General features: G+C 49.9%; 2 protein-coding genes across 4 annotated transcripts in view; both read left to right on the top strand.

Annotated features, from left to right (window-relative positions):
• The window catches only part of LOC116941629 (3',5'-cyclic-AMP phosphodiesterase 4C-like), a 197,578-nt gene that overhangs the window by 52,689 nt on the left and 130,102 nt on the right, over positions 1-14,787 (top strand). The gene's annotated exons all lie outside the window — the stretch shown is intronic.
• Positions 80-14,787, top strand: part of LOC142922810 (uncharacterized) — a 14,895-nt gene continuing 187 nt past the window's right edge. Inside the window, exons 1-2 of the mRNA XM_076063759.1 lie at positions 80-3,775; positions 3,820-14,787. The exon at positions 3,820-14,787 is cut by the window's right edge and continues 187 nt beyond it. Of these exons, the coding sequence (XP_075919874.1) occupies positions 8,956-11,199 (2,244 nt within the window). The 5' untranslated portion in view covers positions 80-3,775; positions 3,820-8,955 and the 3' untranslated portion in view covers positions 11,200-14,787. The remainder of the gene's footprint in view (positions 3,776-3,819) is intronic.

The following is a 14,787-nucleotide window of genomic DNA, read 5'->3' as shown; positions in this document are numbered from 1 at the left end:
AGGGCTTGGATGACGCTGGGTCTGTGACACTGTGGGTGACACTGGGTGGGTGACACTGTGGGTGACACTGTGGGTGACACTGGGTGGGTGACACTGTGGGTGACACTGTGGGTGACACTGGGTGGGTGACACTGTGGGTGACACTGTGACTGTGACACTGTGGGTGACACTGGGTCTGTGACTGTGACACTGTGGGTGACACTGGGTCTGTGACACTGTGGGTGATGCTGGGTCTGTGACACTATGGATGACGCTGGGTCTGTGACACTGTGGATGACACTGGGTCTGTGACACTGTGGATGACACTGGGTCTGTGACACTGTGGGTGACACTGGGTCTGTGACTGTGACACTGTGGATGACACTGGGTCTGTGACACTGTGGGTGACACTGGGTCTGTGACACTGTGGGTGACACTGGGTCTGTGACACTGTGGGTGACACTGGGTCTGTGACACTGTGGGTGACACTGGGTCTGTGACACTGTGGGTGACACTGGGTCTGTGACACTGTGGATGACACTGGGTCTGTGACACTGTGGATGACGCTGGGTCTGTGACTGTGACACTGCGGATGACACTGGGTTTGTGACACTGTGGGTGACACTGGGTCTGTGACACTGTGGGTGACACTGGGTCTGTGACACTGTGGGTGACGCTGGGTCTGTGACTGTGACACTGTGGATGACACTGGGTCGGTGACACTGTGGGTGACACTGTGACTGTGACACTGTGGATGACACTGGGTCGGTGACACTGTGGGTGACACTGTGACTGTGACACTGTGGATGACACTGGGTCTGTGACACTGTGGGTGACACTGTGACTGTGACACTGTGGGTGACACTGGGTCTGTGACACTGTGGGTGACACTGGGTCTGTGACACTGTGGGTGACACTGGGTCTGTGACACTGTGGGTGACACTGTGACTGTGACACTGTGGGTGACACTGGGTCTGTGACTGTGGATGACACTGGGTCTGTGACACTGTGAATGACACTGGGTCTGTGACACTGTGGGTGACACTGGGTCTGTGACACTGTGGATGACACTGGGTCTGTGACTGTGACACTGTGGATGACGCTGAGTCTGTGACTGTGACGCTGGGTCTGTGACACTGTGGATGACACTGTGTCTGTGACACTGTGGGTAACACTGGGTCTGTGACACTGTGGGTGATGCTGGGTCTGTGACACTATGGATGACGCTGGGTCTGTGACACTGTGGATGACACTGGGTCTGTGACACTGTGGATGACACTGGGTCTGTGACACTGTGGGTGACACTGGGTCTGTGACTGTGACACTGTGGATGACACTGGGTCTGTGACACTGTGGGTGACACTGGGTCTGTGACACTGTGGGTGACACTGGGTCTGTGACACTGTGGGTGACACTGGGTCTGTGACACTGTGGATGACACTGGGTCTGTGACACTGTGGATGACGCTGGGTCTGTGACTGTGACACTGCGGATGACACTGGGTCTGTGACACTGTGGGTGACACTGGGTCTGTGACACTGTGGGTGACACTGGGTCTGTGACACTGTGGGTGACGCTGGGTCTGTGACTGTGACACTGTGGATGACACTGGGTCGGTGACACTGTGGGTGACACTGTGACTGTGACACTGTGGATGACACTGGGTCGGTGACACTGTGGGTGACACTGTGACTGTGACACTGTGGATGACACTGGGTCTGTGACACTGTGGGTGACACTGTGACTGTGACACTGTGGGTGACACTGGGTCTGTGACACTGTGGGTGACACTGGGTCTGTGACACTGTGGGTGACACTGTGACTGTGACACTGTGGGTGACACTGGGTCTGTGACTGTGGATGACACTGGGTCTGTGACACTGTGAATGACACTGGGTCTGTGACACTGTGGGTGACACTGGGTCTGTGACACTGTGGATGACACTGGGTCTGTGACTGTGACACTGTGGATGACGCTGAGTCTGTGACTGTGACGCTGGGTCTGTGACACTGTGGATGACACTGTGTCTGTGACACTGTGGGTGACACTGGGTCTGTGACACTGTGGGTGACACTGGGTCTGTGACACTGTGGGTGACACTGGGTCTGTGACACTGTGGGTGACACTGGGTCTGTGACACTGTGGGTGACACTGGGTCTGTGACACTGTGGATGACACTGGGTCTGTGACACTGTGGATGACACTGTGACACTGTGGATGACACTGGGTCTGTGACACTGTGGGTGACACTGTGTCTGTGACTGTGGATGACACTGGGTCTGTGACACTGTGGATGACACTGGGTCTGTGACACTGTGGGTGACACTGGGTCTGTGACTGTGGATGACACTGGGCCTGTGACACTGTGGATGACACTGGGTCTGTGACTGTGGATGACACTGGGTCTGTGGCTGTGACACTGTGGGTGACACTGGGACTGTGACACTGTGGGTGACACTGGGTCTGTGACACTGGGTGACACTGGGTCTGTGACACTGTGGGTGACGCTGGGTCTGTGACACTGTGGGTGACACTGGGACTGTGACACTGTGGGTGACACTGGGTCTGTGGCACTGTGGGTGACACTGGGTCTGTGACACTGTGGGTGACACTGGGACTGTGACTGTGACACTGTGTATGACACTGGGTCTGTGACACTGTGGATGACACTGGGTCTGTGACACTGTGGGTGACACTGGGTCTGTGACTGTGACACTGTGGGTGACACTGGGTCTGTGACACTCTGGATGACACTGGGTCTGTGACTATCTGAATCGGCCCCGTGGCCTGCCCTAGGTCGACTCGGCCTCAAATGAGTAAGGTACCTTGTGCTACACATAGATATCGCCACTAGGGAGACAAAGGCGGCCGGGTGTGGTGGTGCCGGTCCGCCACACCCCCTCGTGTGCCACACTGCCGGCCCTTCGTAGTTGCTGCTCGCTAATGGCACTTGCCCCAGCGGCCGGTGAAGGCTATACGGTGGGAACAATCCTTTGCCTTTGTTTGCAGTATGTTGGGCACCCTATCGATGCCCTCCTAACTTATTGATCAGCCACCGTGGCCATCAGCTCCATCCGATCATCACGCCGAGGTTCACCGCACAGTTGGATTCAACAAATCCATCGCTGTTGTCCACCAATCACAATTGCCGCCGGTCGCCCTTGGGTGGCAGTGTTTGTGTGTACGTATGTTGAAACCTCTTTCGCACCGTACGTAGCCACACCGTGCTAATCCGAGGGAGGACAGCAAACGATGGGTCTCTGTGTGAGTCTATCGATCTGTGTGTCAGTCTATGGATCTCTGTGTCAGTCTATGGATCTCTGTGTGAGTCTATGGGTCTCTGTGTGAGTCTATGGATCTCTGTGTGAGTGTATGGATCTCCGTGTGTGTGAGTCTACGGGTCTCTGTGTGTGTGAGTCTAGGGATCTCTGTGTAAGTCTATGGATATCTGTGTGAGTGTATGGATCTCAGTGTGAGTCTATGGGTCTCTGTGTGAGTCTATGGTTCTCTGTGTGAGTCTATGGGTCTGTGTGATTCGAGGGGTCTCTGTGTGAATTTATGTGTCTCTCTGTATGTTCAATGCGTAGGATTTCGCGACCAATATTATTCATAATAAAGATTTTTGGTTTAGATTGCGTTATTCAAAAATGTGTCGTAACCCTCCACCACCCCGACACAGCCAATCAGTAAAAAAAGTGTCACGTTTACAAAGGACAAATAGTTCACTACTTTAGCCCACCAGTGTGTTGAAGAGTGAATCAACATCATTTAAAATTTGAGAACGACGTTTCGCTGGTAATTACATCCAGCTTCATCGGGCAATTTGCCAGAATGGTGAGGCTATGGATTTCTGTGTGAGTCGATGGGTCTCTGTGTGAGTCGATGTGTCTCTGTGTGAGTCTGTGGGTCTCTGTGTGAGTCGATGGGTCTCTGTGTGAGTCGATGGGTCTCTGTGGGAGTCTGTGGGTCTCTGTGTGAGTCTGTGGGTCTCTGTGTGAGTCGATGGGTCTCTGTGTGAGTCTGTGAGTCTCTGTGGGAGTCTGTGGGTCTCTGTGTGAGTCGATGGGTCTCTGTGGGAGTCTGTGGGTCTCTGTGTGAGTCTGTGGGTCTCTGTGTGAGTCGATGGGTCTCTGTGGGAGTCCATGGGTCTCTGTGGGAGAGAAAGATAGTTTGTGTCGTGTCGCCGTTCCTCCTCCTGCGTTGAAGGAGTGCAGACAACCATAGACTACCACAGCGGGTTCACTCTTTGGGTCCATAGTTTGGGTTGCATGGCCACATTCACACTACCGTCGCTGTGTCTTTAACGCATCTCTATGTATTGCTCTGTGTGTATCTGTGAGTTCCTATGAGTCTGTATCTCTGTGTGTCTCTGTGGGTCTCTATGTATCTCTATGGGTCTCTATGGGTCTCTATGGGTTTACTCTGTGGTTCAAAGTGTGGGTTACATGGCCACAGTTAGACGCCTATGACTCATCTTCAATGCACATCTACAGGTCTCTATGCGTCTCTACGGGTCTCTATGTATCTCTATGCGTCTCTATACATCTCTACGGGTCTCTGTGTATCTCTGTGGGTCTCTATGTATCTCTATGGGTCTCTATACATCTCTACGGGTCTCTGTGTATCTCTGGGTCTCTCCGTGTCTCTATATCTCTACGTGTCTCTATGCATGTCTACGGGTCTCTATGTATCTCTACGGGTCTCTATGTATCTCTGTGGGTCTCTCCGTGTTTCTATATATCTCTACGGGTCTCCATGCATCTCTACGGGTCTCTGTGCATCTCTACGGGTATCTGTGTATCTCTATGGGTCTCTATGTATCTCTCTGAGTCTCTGTCTGTACGCCTGTACGAGTCACTGTATCTCTATGGGTTTCGATGTATATTTATGTATCTTTTACGTATCTCTACGGGTCTCTGTGTTATACCTACGTGTGTCTCTGTATCTCTGTGAGTCTCTACATGTCTATGTGAGTCTCTGCGAGTCTCTATGAGTCTTTGTGAGTCTCTGTGAGTCTCTATGAGTCTCTGTGAGTCTCTGCGAGTCTCTATGAATCTCTGTGAGTCTCTATGAGTCTCTGAGTCTCTATGATTCTCTGTGAGTCTCTGTTAGTCTCTGTGAGTCTCTGTGAGTCTCTATGATTCTCTGTGAGTCTCTATGAGTCTCTGTGAGTCTCTGTGAGTCTCTATGATTCTCTGTGAGTCTCTATGAGTCTCTGTGAGTCTCTATGATTCTCTGTGAGTCTCTATGAGTCTCTATGAGTCTCTGTGAGTCTCTGTGAGTCTCTATGAGTCTCTGTGAGTCTCTATGATTCTCTGTGAGTCTCTATGAATCTCTGTGAGTCTCTATGATTCTCTGTGAGTCTCTATGAGTCTCTATGAGTCTCTATGATTCTCTGTGAGTCTCTATGAGTCTCTGTGAGTCTCTGTAAGTCTCTGTGAGTCTCTGTGAATCTCTGTGAGTCTCTATGATTCTCTGTGAGTCTCTATGATTCTCTGTGAATCTCTATGATTCTCTGTGAGTCTCTATGAGTCTCTATGAGTCTCTATGATTCTCTGTGAGTCTCTATGATTCTCTATGATTCTCTGTGAGTCTCTGTGAGTCTCTATGATTCTCTGTGAGTCTCTATGATTCTGTGTGAGTCTCTATGAGTCTCTGTGAGTCTCTGTGAGTCTCTGTGATTCTCTGTGAGTCTCTATGATTCTCTGTGCGTCTCTATGAGTCTATATGAGTCTCTATGAGCCTCTGTGAGTCTCTGTGAGTCTCTATGATTCTCTGTGAGTCTCTATGAGTCTCTGTGAGTCTCTGTGAGTCTCTATGATTCTCTGTGAGTCTCTATGAGTCTCTGTGAGTCTCTATGAGTCTCTATGAGTCTCTGTGAGTCTCTGATTCTCTATGAGTCTCTGTGAGTCTCTATGAGTCTCTGTGAGTCTCTGTGAGTCTCTATGAGTCTCTGTGAGTCTCTATGAGTCTCTGTGAGTCTCTATGAGTCTCTATGATTCTCTGTGAGTCTCTGAGTCTCTATGAGTCTCTATGAGCCTCTGTGAGTCTCTATGAGTCTCTGTGAGTCTCTATGAGTCTCTGTGAGTCTCTGTGAGTCTCTGAGTCTCTGTGAGTCTCTGTGAGTCTCTATGAGTCTCTGTGAGTCTCTATGATTCTCTGTGAGTCTCTATGAGTCTCTATGATTCTCTATGAGTCTCTGTGAGTCTCTATGAGTCTCTGTGAGTCTCTATGAGTCTCTATGAGTCTCTATGAGTCTCGTCAGGTCTGCTCGGTGGCCCAGAGTTTTGGTTGCGTAGCGACCCTCCCACCCCTGCCTGCCGCTTGTCTTCAACGCATTTCTGTGGCTCTCTGTGCATTCTCTGCGAGTCTTTATGGGTCTCCATGCGTGTCTATAGCTATCCCACGTATCTCGATGCGTCTCTGTGCGTGCACCATGTGGGTCCACCGTTGTTGCAATGTGCCACAGTCGCCACTCCGCGTGGCCGCACCGTCTGCAATGTTTCCAGCACAGAGGCTGCTATTGGCTCGCTGCGGGGGGTTGAATTTATCGCGGAAGCAATAGACAGGGCAGCAGTTGTTGCAGACATCTACTTTGTTGTTGTTGTTGCAAACATCGACCCAAAAGCCTCTATTATGGCTCTCCTGTGAGTTTAACACGTGGGCTTTCGCGACCAATATTATCCACGATAGTGGGGTTGGTTTTTTTGTTTGTTGTTGTTTTGTTTTGTCGGGGTCGGTACGCTTTAAATGTGTTACTGTTGTGTCGTTAAAGCCCGCCACCACCCGACGCAGCCAACTAGTGAGGGTTGTCACGTAGACAGAACACACAATGGATAGAAAGGATGAGAGCAAAGGGCTCGCATAATGCACACGCATCATGTACGTTGCCTGAGTAATCCACCATCCCACCCCCCACATTGTGTAAGAGCGCAGAAGTGTGGTCAACACATCTCTGCCTCTGTATAAGGGGCGAAACAGGCGGACTTATCCACAAATCTGGCTGTCGCCTGATGAAGCTGGTTGTAATTATTGGCGAAACGTCGTTACTCGGATTGTAAATGTTGTGACTTGGCTCTACAACACACCGGTGTGCTGTACTAGTAAACTACACTACATTACTATACATTACTATACACTGCTATACACAATACACTACACTACTATACACTACTATACACTACACTATACACTATACTACTATACACTACACTATACACTACACTACTATACACACTACACTACTATACATTACACTACTATGCACAATACACTACTATACACTACACTATACACTATACTACTATACACTACTATACACTACACTACTATAAACAATACACTACCCTACTATACACTACACTAGACACTGCACAGTACACTACTATACACTACACTATACACTACACTACTATACACAATATACTACACTACTATACACTACACTACTATACACAATATACTACACTACTATACACTACTATACACTACACTATACACTACACTACTATACACAATACATTACACTACTATACACCACACTATACACTACACTACTATATACAATACACGACACTACTATACACTACACTATACACTACTATACACTAGTGCTGTACTAGTGACGAATTGGCCACGTTCTGTTCACGCGACAACCCTCACCGGTTGCGATCTAACCCAACGGAACCCCCCCCCCGCCCCCTCTATTATGAACATCCACTGTGCCTTATGGTACACGCAGGTGTGTCGTTAACCCCGCCACCACCCGACACGGCCAATGAGTAAGGTTTGTGTCAGCACTCCACGCCGGCTGTGCGTCGGAGAGGTGTAAGCCCCACCGCGACATTGGCCTATCGGAGTCCGACGTTCTGGTCACGTGACACAAATCCCCACACTGCGCATTAGGCCCTGTCGGGCGGTGGTGGTGGGCTCAACGACACAACATTGAAATGTACGTGCTCTCACCCCCCCCAAAAAAAACCTCTTATGGCTGATCATAATAATAATGGTCGCGAAGGCCGACGTGTTGAACGGTATGTCGAACTTACTTTGCACCCGCACATAGCCAAACGTGCTTTTGGTTGTACCGTACAATGTGCCCACGTCTGCTATGTCCACCCCCCCCCCCCCCTCTCCCATCGTAGACGAGGCGAGGTGGCTAGGGAGATGTTGACTACCTCGCCAGGTATGCAGGTGGTCGTGGGTTCAATCCCGACGCTGACGATGCCTGCTGCTGTATATTTGGAGTCTGCGTGTCTCTCTCTCATCATCACGGTGGCTCAGAGATGTTAACTACCTCGCCTGGTATACAGGAGGTCGTGGGTTTGATCCCAACCCTGACGATGCCTGCTGTATATTCAGAGTTTGCGTGTCTCTCTCTCTCTCTCATCATCATCACGGTGGCTCAGAGATGTTAAATACCTCGCCTGGTATACAGGAGGTCGTGGGTTCAATCCCGACCCTGACGATGCCTGCTGTATATTCAGAGTTTGCGTGTCTCTCTCTCTCTCCGTGGTCGCGTGGATTTTTCTCCGGGTCCTCGTCCGGTTTTTCCCCGCTCCAAATTTAGAACTGACGGTCACGCGTTCGGAGAGTTGTTTGGCTGTGGTTATAAATGTCCACGCGACGACGATGATGATGACGATAATGCCGTCCACTTCGCTGAGCTATCGTTTGTGATAGCCAGGTCGCTTCTGAACAAAGGGCCTTACCTGGTAAAATAAAAACAACAGTTTAGTTTATTTAATAGTTTGTAGTTTCCGGCGGACCCCCACCACCCATCCTGGTGAAGTGTGGTCAAATCCACTCTCGCGCATACAGGGTGTCGGGGAAATTGCTGTACAGGGAGGCCTCTGCTTACGAACGAGTTAGGTTCCAGGAGGTGTCTGTTCGTGAGTCGATTCGTTGACAAGTCGCAACTTTACTCGCTGTCGATTCCAAACGCCGTTGTAGGGCGTGTACACTAAAAACGGGCGATGACTTTACAAGTTGTATATTATCCTGTAGAGGTAGATGCCACTGGTTCTTCACGTTCTGCAGATGTAGATCCCACTGGTTCTTCACGATCTGTAGATGTAGATGCCACTGGTCCTTCACGTTCTGTAGATGTAGATGCCACTGGTTCTTCACGTTCTATAAATGTAGATGCCACTGGTTCTTCACGTTCTGTAGATGTAGATGCCACTGGTTCTTCACGTTCTGCAGATGTTGATCCCACTGGTTCTTCACGATCTGTAGATGTAGATGCCACTGTTTCTTCACGTTCTGCAGATGTAGATGCCACTGGTTCTTCACGTTCTGTAGATGTAGATGCCACTGGTTCTTCACGTTCTGTAGATGTAGATGCCACTGGTTCTTCACGTTCTGCAGATATAGATGCCACTGGTTCTTCACGTTCTGTAAATGTAGATGCCACTGGTTCTTCACGTTCTGTAGATGTCGATGCCACTGGTTCTTCACGTTCTGTAGATGTAGATGCCACTGGTTCTTCACGTTCTGTAGATGTAGATGCCACTGGTTATTCACGTTCTGCAGATGTAGATACCACTGGTTCTTCACGTTCTGTAGATGTAGATGCCACTGGTTCTTCACGTTCTGTAGATGTAGATGCCACTGGTTCTTCACATTATTCAGATGTAGATGCCACTGGTTCTTCATGTTCTACAGATGTAGATGCCACTGGTTCTTCATGTTCTGCAGATGTAGATGCCACTGGTTCTTCATGTTCTACAGATATAGATGCCACTGGTTCTTCACGTTCTACAGATGTAGATGCCACTGGTTCTTCACGTTCTGTAGATGTAGATGCCACTAGTTCTTCACGTTCTGCAGATGTAGATGTAACTGGTTCTTCACGTTCTGCAGATGTAGATGCCACTGGTTCTTCACATTCTGCAGATGTAGATTCCACTAGTTATTCACATTCTACAGATGTAGATGCCACTGGTTCTTCGTGTTCTACAGATGTAGATGCCACTGGTTATTCACGTTCTGTAGATGTAGATGCCACTGGTTCTTCACATTCTGCAGATATAGATGCCACTAGTTATTCACATTCTACAGATGTAGATGCCACTGGTTTTTCGTGTTCTGCAGATGTAGATGCCACTGGTTCTTCACGTTCTGTAGATGTAGATGCCACTGGTTCGTCACGTTCTGACGATGTAGGTGCCACTGGTTCTTCACGTTCTACAGATGTAGATGCCACTAGTTTTTCACGTTCTACAGATGTAGATGCCACTGGTTCTTCGCGTTCTATAGATGTAGATGCCACTGGTTCTTCACGTTCTACAGATGTAGATGCCACTGGTTCTTCGCGTTCTGTAGATGCCACTGGTTCGTCACGTTCTGTAGATGTAGATGCCACTGGTTCTTCATGTTTTACAGATGTAGATCCCACTGGGTCTTCACGTTCTGTAGATGTAGATGCCACTAGTTCTTCATGTTCTACAGATGTAGATGCCACTGGTTCTTCACGTTCTACAAATGTAGATGCCACTGATTCTTCACGTTCTCTAGATGTAGATGCCACTGGTTCTTCATGTTCTCTAGATGTAGATGCCACTGGTTCTTCACGATCTACAGATGTAGATGCCACTGGTTCTTCATGTTCTCTAGATGTAGATGCCACTGGTTCTTCACGTTCTGTAGATGTAGATGCAACTGGTTTTTCACGTTCTGCAGATGTAGATGCCGGTGGTTTTTCAGGTTCTGTAGATGCCACTGGTTCTTCATGTTCTGCAGATGTAGATGCCACTGGTTCTTCACGTTCTGTAGATGCCACTGGTTCTTCATGTTCTGCAGATGTAGATGCCACTGGTTCTTCACGTTCTGTAGGTGCCACTGGTTCTTCACGGTCTGTAGATGTAGATGCCACTGGTTCTTCATGTTATGCAGATGCCACTGACTCTTCACGTTCTACACATGTAGATGCCACTGACTCTTCACGTTCTGCAGATGAAGATGCCACTGGTTCTTCACGTTCTGTAGATGTAGATGCCACTGGTTCTTCACGTTCTGTAGATGTAGATGCCACTGGTTCTTCACGTTCTATAGATGTAGATGCCACTGGTTCTTCACGTTCTGTAGTTGTAGATGCCACTGGTTCTTCACGTTGTGTAGTTGTAGATGCCACTGGTTCTTCACGTTCTGTAGATGTAGATGCCACTGGTTCTTCACGTGCTGTAGATGTAGATGCCACTGGTTCTCACGTTCTATAGATGTAGATGCCACTGGTTCTTCACGTTCTGCAGATGTAGATGCCACCGGTTCTTCACGTTCTGTAGATGTAGATGCCACCGGTTCTTCACGTTCTGTAGATGTAGATGCCACTGGTTCGTCACGTTCTGTAGATGTAGATGCCACTGGTTCTTCATGTTTTACAGATGTAGATCCCACTGGGTCTTCATGTTCTGTAGCTGTAGATGCCACTAGTTCTTCATGTTCTGTAGATGTAGATGCCACTGGTTCTTCATGTTTTACAGATGTAGATGCCACTGGTTCTTCACGTTCTGTAGATCTAGATGCCACTGGTTCTTCACGTTCTACAGATGTAGATGCCACCACCACCACCGCCATCTATTGCACGGCGGTTGAACTTACGACTCTCGGTCCGATTGGGCAACTGGACACACGGACCAGGTTTGTTCATATCTCTGAAAGTTCGCAAGTCGAATGTTCGCAAGTCGAATGTTCGCAAGTCGGGGGAGAGTCCCCTGCATACGGTGACGGTGGTGCGTGAAACGTCACCGCTGGGGAGACAAAGGCGGCCGGGGCGTGGAATCGGCCCCCCCACCGAGACCCGACCGATTCGTGGCGCCGTGCCAGGGCCCCTCCATAACAGCACTTTACCCCAGCAGCCGTGTGTGCATGGGGGGCCTTTGTCTTTATCTCTATATCTATAGCGTGTGCTTTGTGGGCGCGTGCGTGCGTGTTGCATGCTCAGTTCGCTGTAACCCGGCGACCCGAGTTCGATTCCCGCTCAGGTTGACGGGCCATCTGAGCCGGGTCCTGGTGTCTTCCCCTAGGTCTACTCGGCCTTAAACGAGTACGCAGTGGTGGTGGTGGTGGTGCGTAGTAAAAACATCGCCGCTGGTGAGACAAAGGCGGCCTTGCGTGGTTGCTGATCACCCGGCCTTCATAGGCGCTGCTGCTACTCGCTAACAGCACTTGCCCCGACAGTCTGTGAGAGGCTACACGGGGGATCTTTGTCTTTGTCTCCTTCATAGGCGCTGCTGCTACTCGCTAACAGCACTTGCCCCGACAGTCTGTGAGAGGCTACACGGGGGATCTTTGTATTTGTCTCCTTCATAGGCACTGCTGCTACTCGCTAACAGCACTTGCCCCGACAGTCTGTTAGAGGCTACACGGGGGATCTTTGTCCTTGTCTCCTTCATAGGCACTGCTGCTACTCGCTAACAGCACTTGCCCCAACAGTATGTTAGAGGCTATACCGGGCGGGGGGATATTTTGTGTTTATGTTGCTGGTGAATGTTGTTGTTGGTGATTTTGATTGTTGTTGTTGTGTCGTATGTTGTTGATGTAAATTTATTGAGTCGTTTTGTTGATGTGTCGTTTTGTGGTTGATGCTGTTAATGTATCTTGTTATTTTGATGTTGATGATGATGATGTTGGTGATGTCGTTGAAGTGGTTGTTGTTTGATGATGTTGTTGATGATGATGTTGGCGTTGTTGATATTGTTGATGTTGTTGTTGTGCCGGTCTGCCCATAAATGACCTCATTCCCCAGTCTCATCTCTTGTCCATTACCGGACCCCCCATGGGGTTAGGGAGCGGTTCACTGATTGTATGCGAGCAGAGCCAGTGTACACACACACAGTGTACAAACACAGTGTACACACACACAGTGTACACACTGTGTACACACACAGTGTACACACACACAGTATACACACAGTGTGTACACACACACAGTGTACACACACACAGTGTACACACACACAGTGTACACACACACAGTGTACACACACACAGTACACACACAGTGTACACACACACAGTATACACACACACAGTGTACACACACAGTGTACACACACACAGTGTACACACACACAGTGTACACACTGTGTACACACACAGTGTGTACACACACACAGTATACACACAGTGTACACACACACACAGTGTACACACACACAGTGTACACACTGTGTACACACACACAGTATACACACAGTGTGTACACACACACAGTGTACACACACCACAGTGTACACACACACAGTGTACACACAGTGTACACACACACAGTATACACACAGTGTACACACACACAGTGTACACACACACAGTGTACACACACACAGTATACACACACAGTGTACACACACAGACACACGAGCACACACACAGTGTACACACACACACAAGCACACACACAGTGTACACACACAGACACACACAACAACAACAACCGCCATTCGCCACTAAGTGGCGGTGACGTCACCACGACGCTTGTGCCAGGCCATGTGCATCTTGAGGCCACGTGAAGTGTCGAACGCCCGCTGGCAGGAGGTCACGGGGCAGACCCAGGTGCCACGGGTCGACTGACTGAGATGACTGGCTAATGCACCACCTGTGTCCCCTACTGTGCCAATCTGCTGTGCTTTAGCCACCCGGCGCTCCGCTCGTTGTTGTGAGCGTCGCTCCTCCACCCGCCGTTGTTGTTGGAGGGCGACTGCCTCCAACTGCCCAGTAGCGTCCTTCACGAGCCTCCTCCACAGAGGCCGATCTTGACACCGCTGGTACCAGTCATCGGCAAGTCCACTCAGCTCCACGTCCTCCTGTACCACGTCACTCCATCTCTTCTCTAGCCCGTGCCGCGCCCATTTAGCCCCCTCGATCCGGCCGAACAAAAGCTGTTTCGGCATGCGGTGGCTGGACATGCGGGCTACCTGACCCAGCCAACGCAGCCTTGCCTGCCAGAGGAGCTCACCGATGGGACCGTGCCCAGATCTTTCAAGGATTTGTGAGCTCCTCACACAATCCAGCCTGGTTAAACCCAGGATGGATCGTAGGCAGGCCAGCCTAAATGTATCTAACTGGCAAAGAAGCTCCATTAGGGGGGTCCACGTTTCGCAAGCGTAGAGAAGGGAGGGGATGACCGTGGCCGAGAAGACCTGAAGCTTAGTGCGGAGCGACAGACCATGTAGCTTCCACACAGCGTTACGCAACCGATGAAAAGATATTGCCGCTCGACTGATTCGGAGTGAGACCTCTGCTGTTAAACTGGAGCCGGTCATAAGCACACTGCCCAGGTATGGGAAACTCTCCACTCTCTCCACAACTGCCCCATCACCGATTGGGAGTTGTGGGGGTGGAGTGTCCGATGGTACAAAATACCCAGGCAGGTGCTTAGTTTTGGTGGGGCTGATGGTAAGGCCCCATCTCTTAGTGGGACGCTCCAGTCTCAGCAGCAGCGTCTCCAACTCCTCCTCTGAATGAGCAGCTATTACCAAATCATCGGCATACATAACGTGGTTGAGCAATAGGGAGCCATCTTTTGACCGCACCCGGGCATCGATCAGCCCCCCATTATATCTGTAGCAAATGGACATTCCCCCGGTACAGCTATTGAAGGCTTCACGAACTACGTGGTTAAATTAGATGTGAAATAATGTGGGAGCCAGAGGACATCCCTGTCGCACTGCAAGGTGTACAGGGAATGGCTCTGACTCCCGGCCACGTAGTTTTACCCGGGCCCGCTCACCATCATTAAGGTCCTTAATTATCGTGAGCAGAGGGTCAGGAACTCCAAAAGCATGAAGAACAACCCAGAGCCCAGG

The sequence above is a fragment of the Petromyzon marinus genome, chromosome 1, assembly GCF_048934315.1.
Source record: "Petromyzon marinus isolate PM22_M1 ecotype Great Lakes invasive population chromosome 1, UKy_Petmar_22M1.pri1.0, whole genome shotgun sequence".
Taxonomy (NCBI): Eukaryota; Metazoa; Chordata; class Hyperoartia; order Petromyzontiformes; family Petromyzontidae; genus Petromyzon; species Petromyzon marinus.
This window is presented reverse-complemented; position numbering and strand designations above follow the sequence as displayed.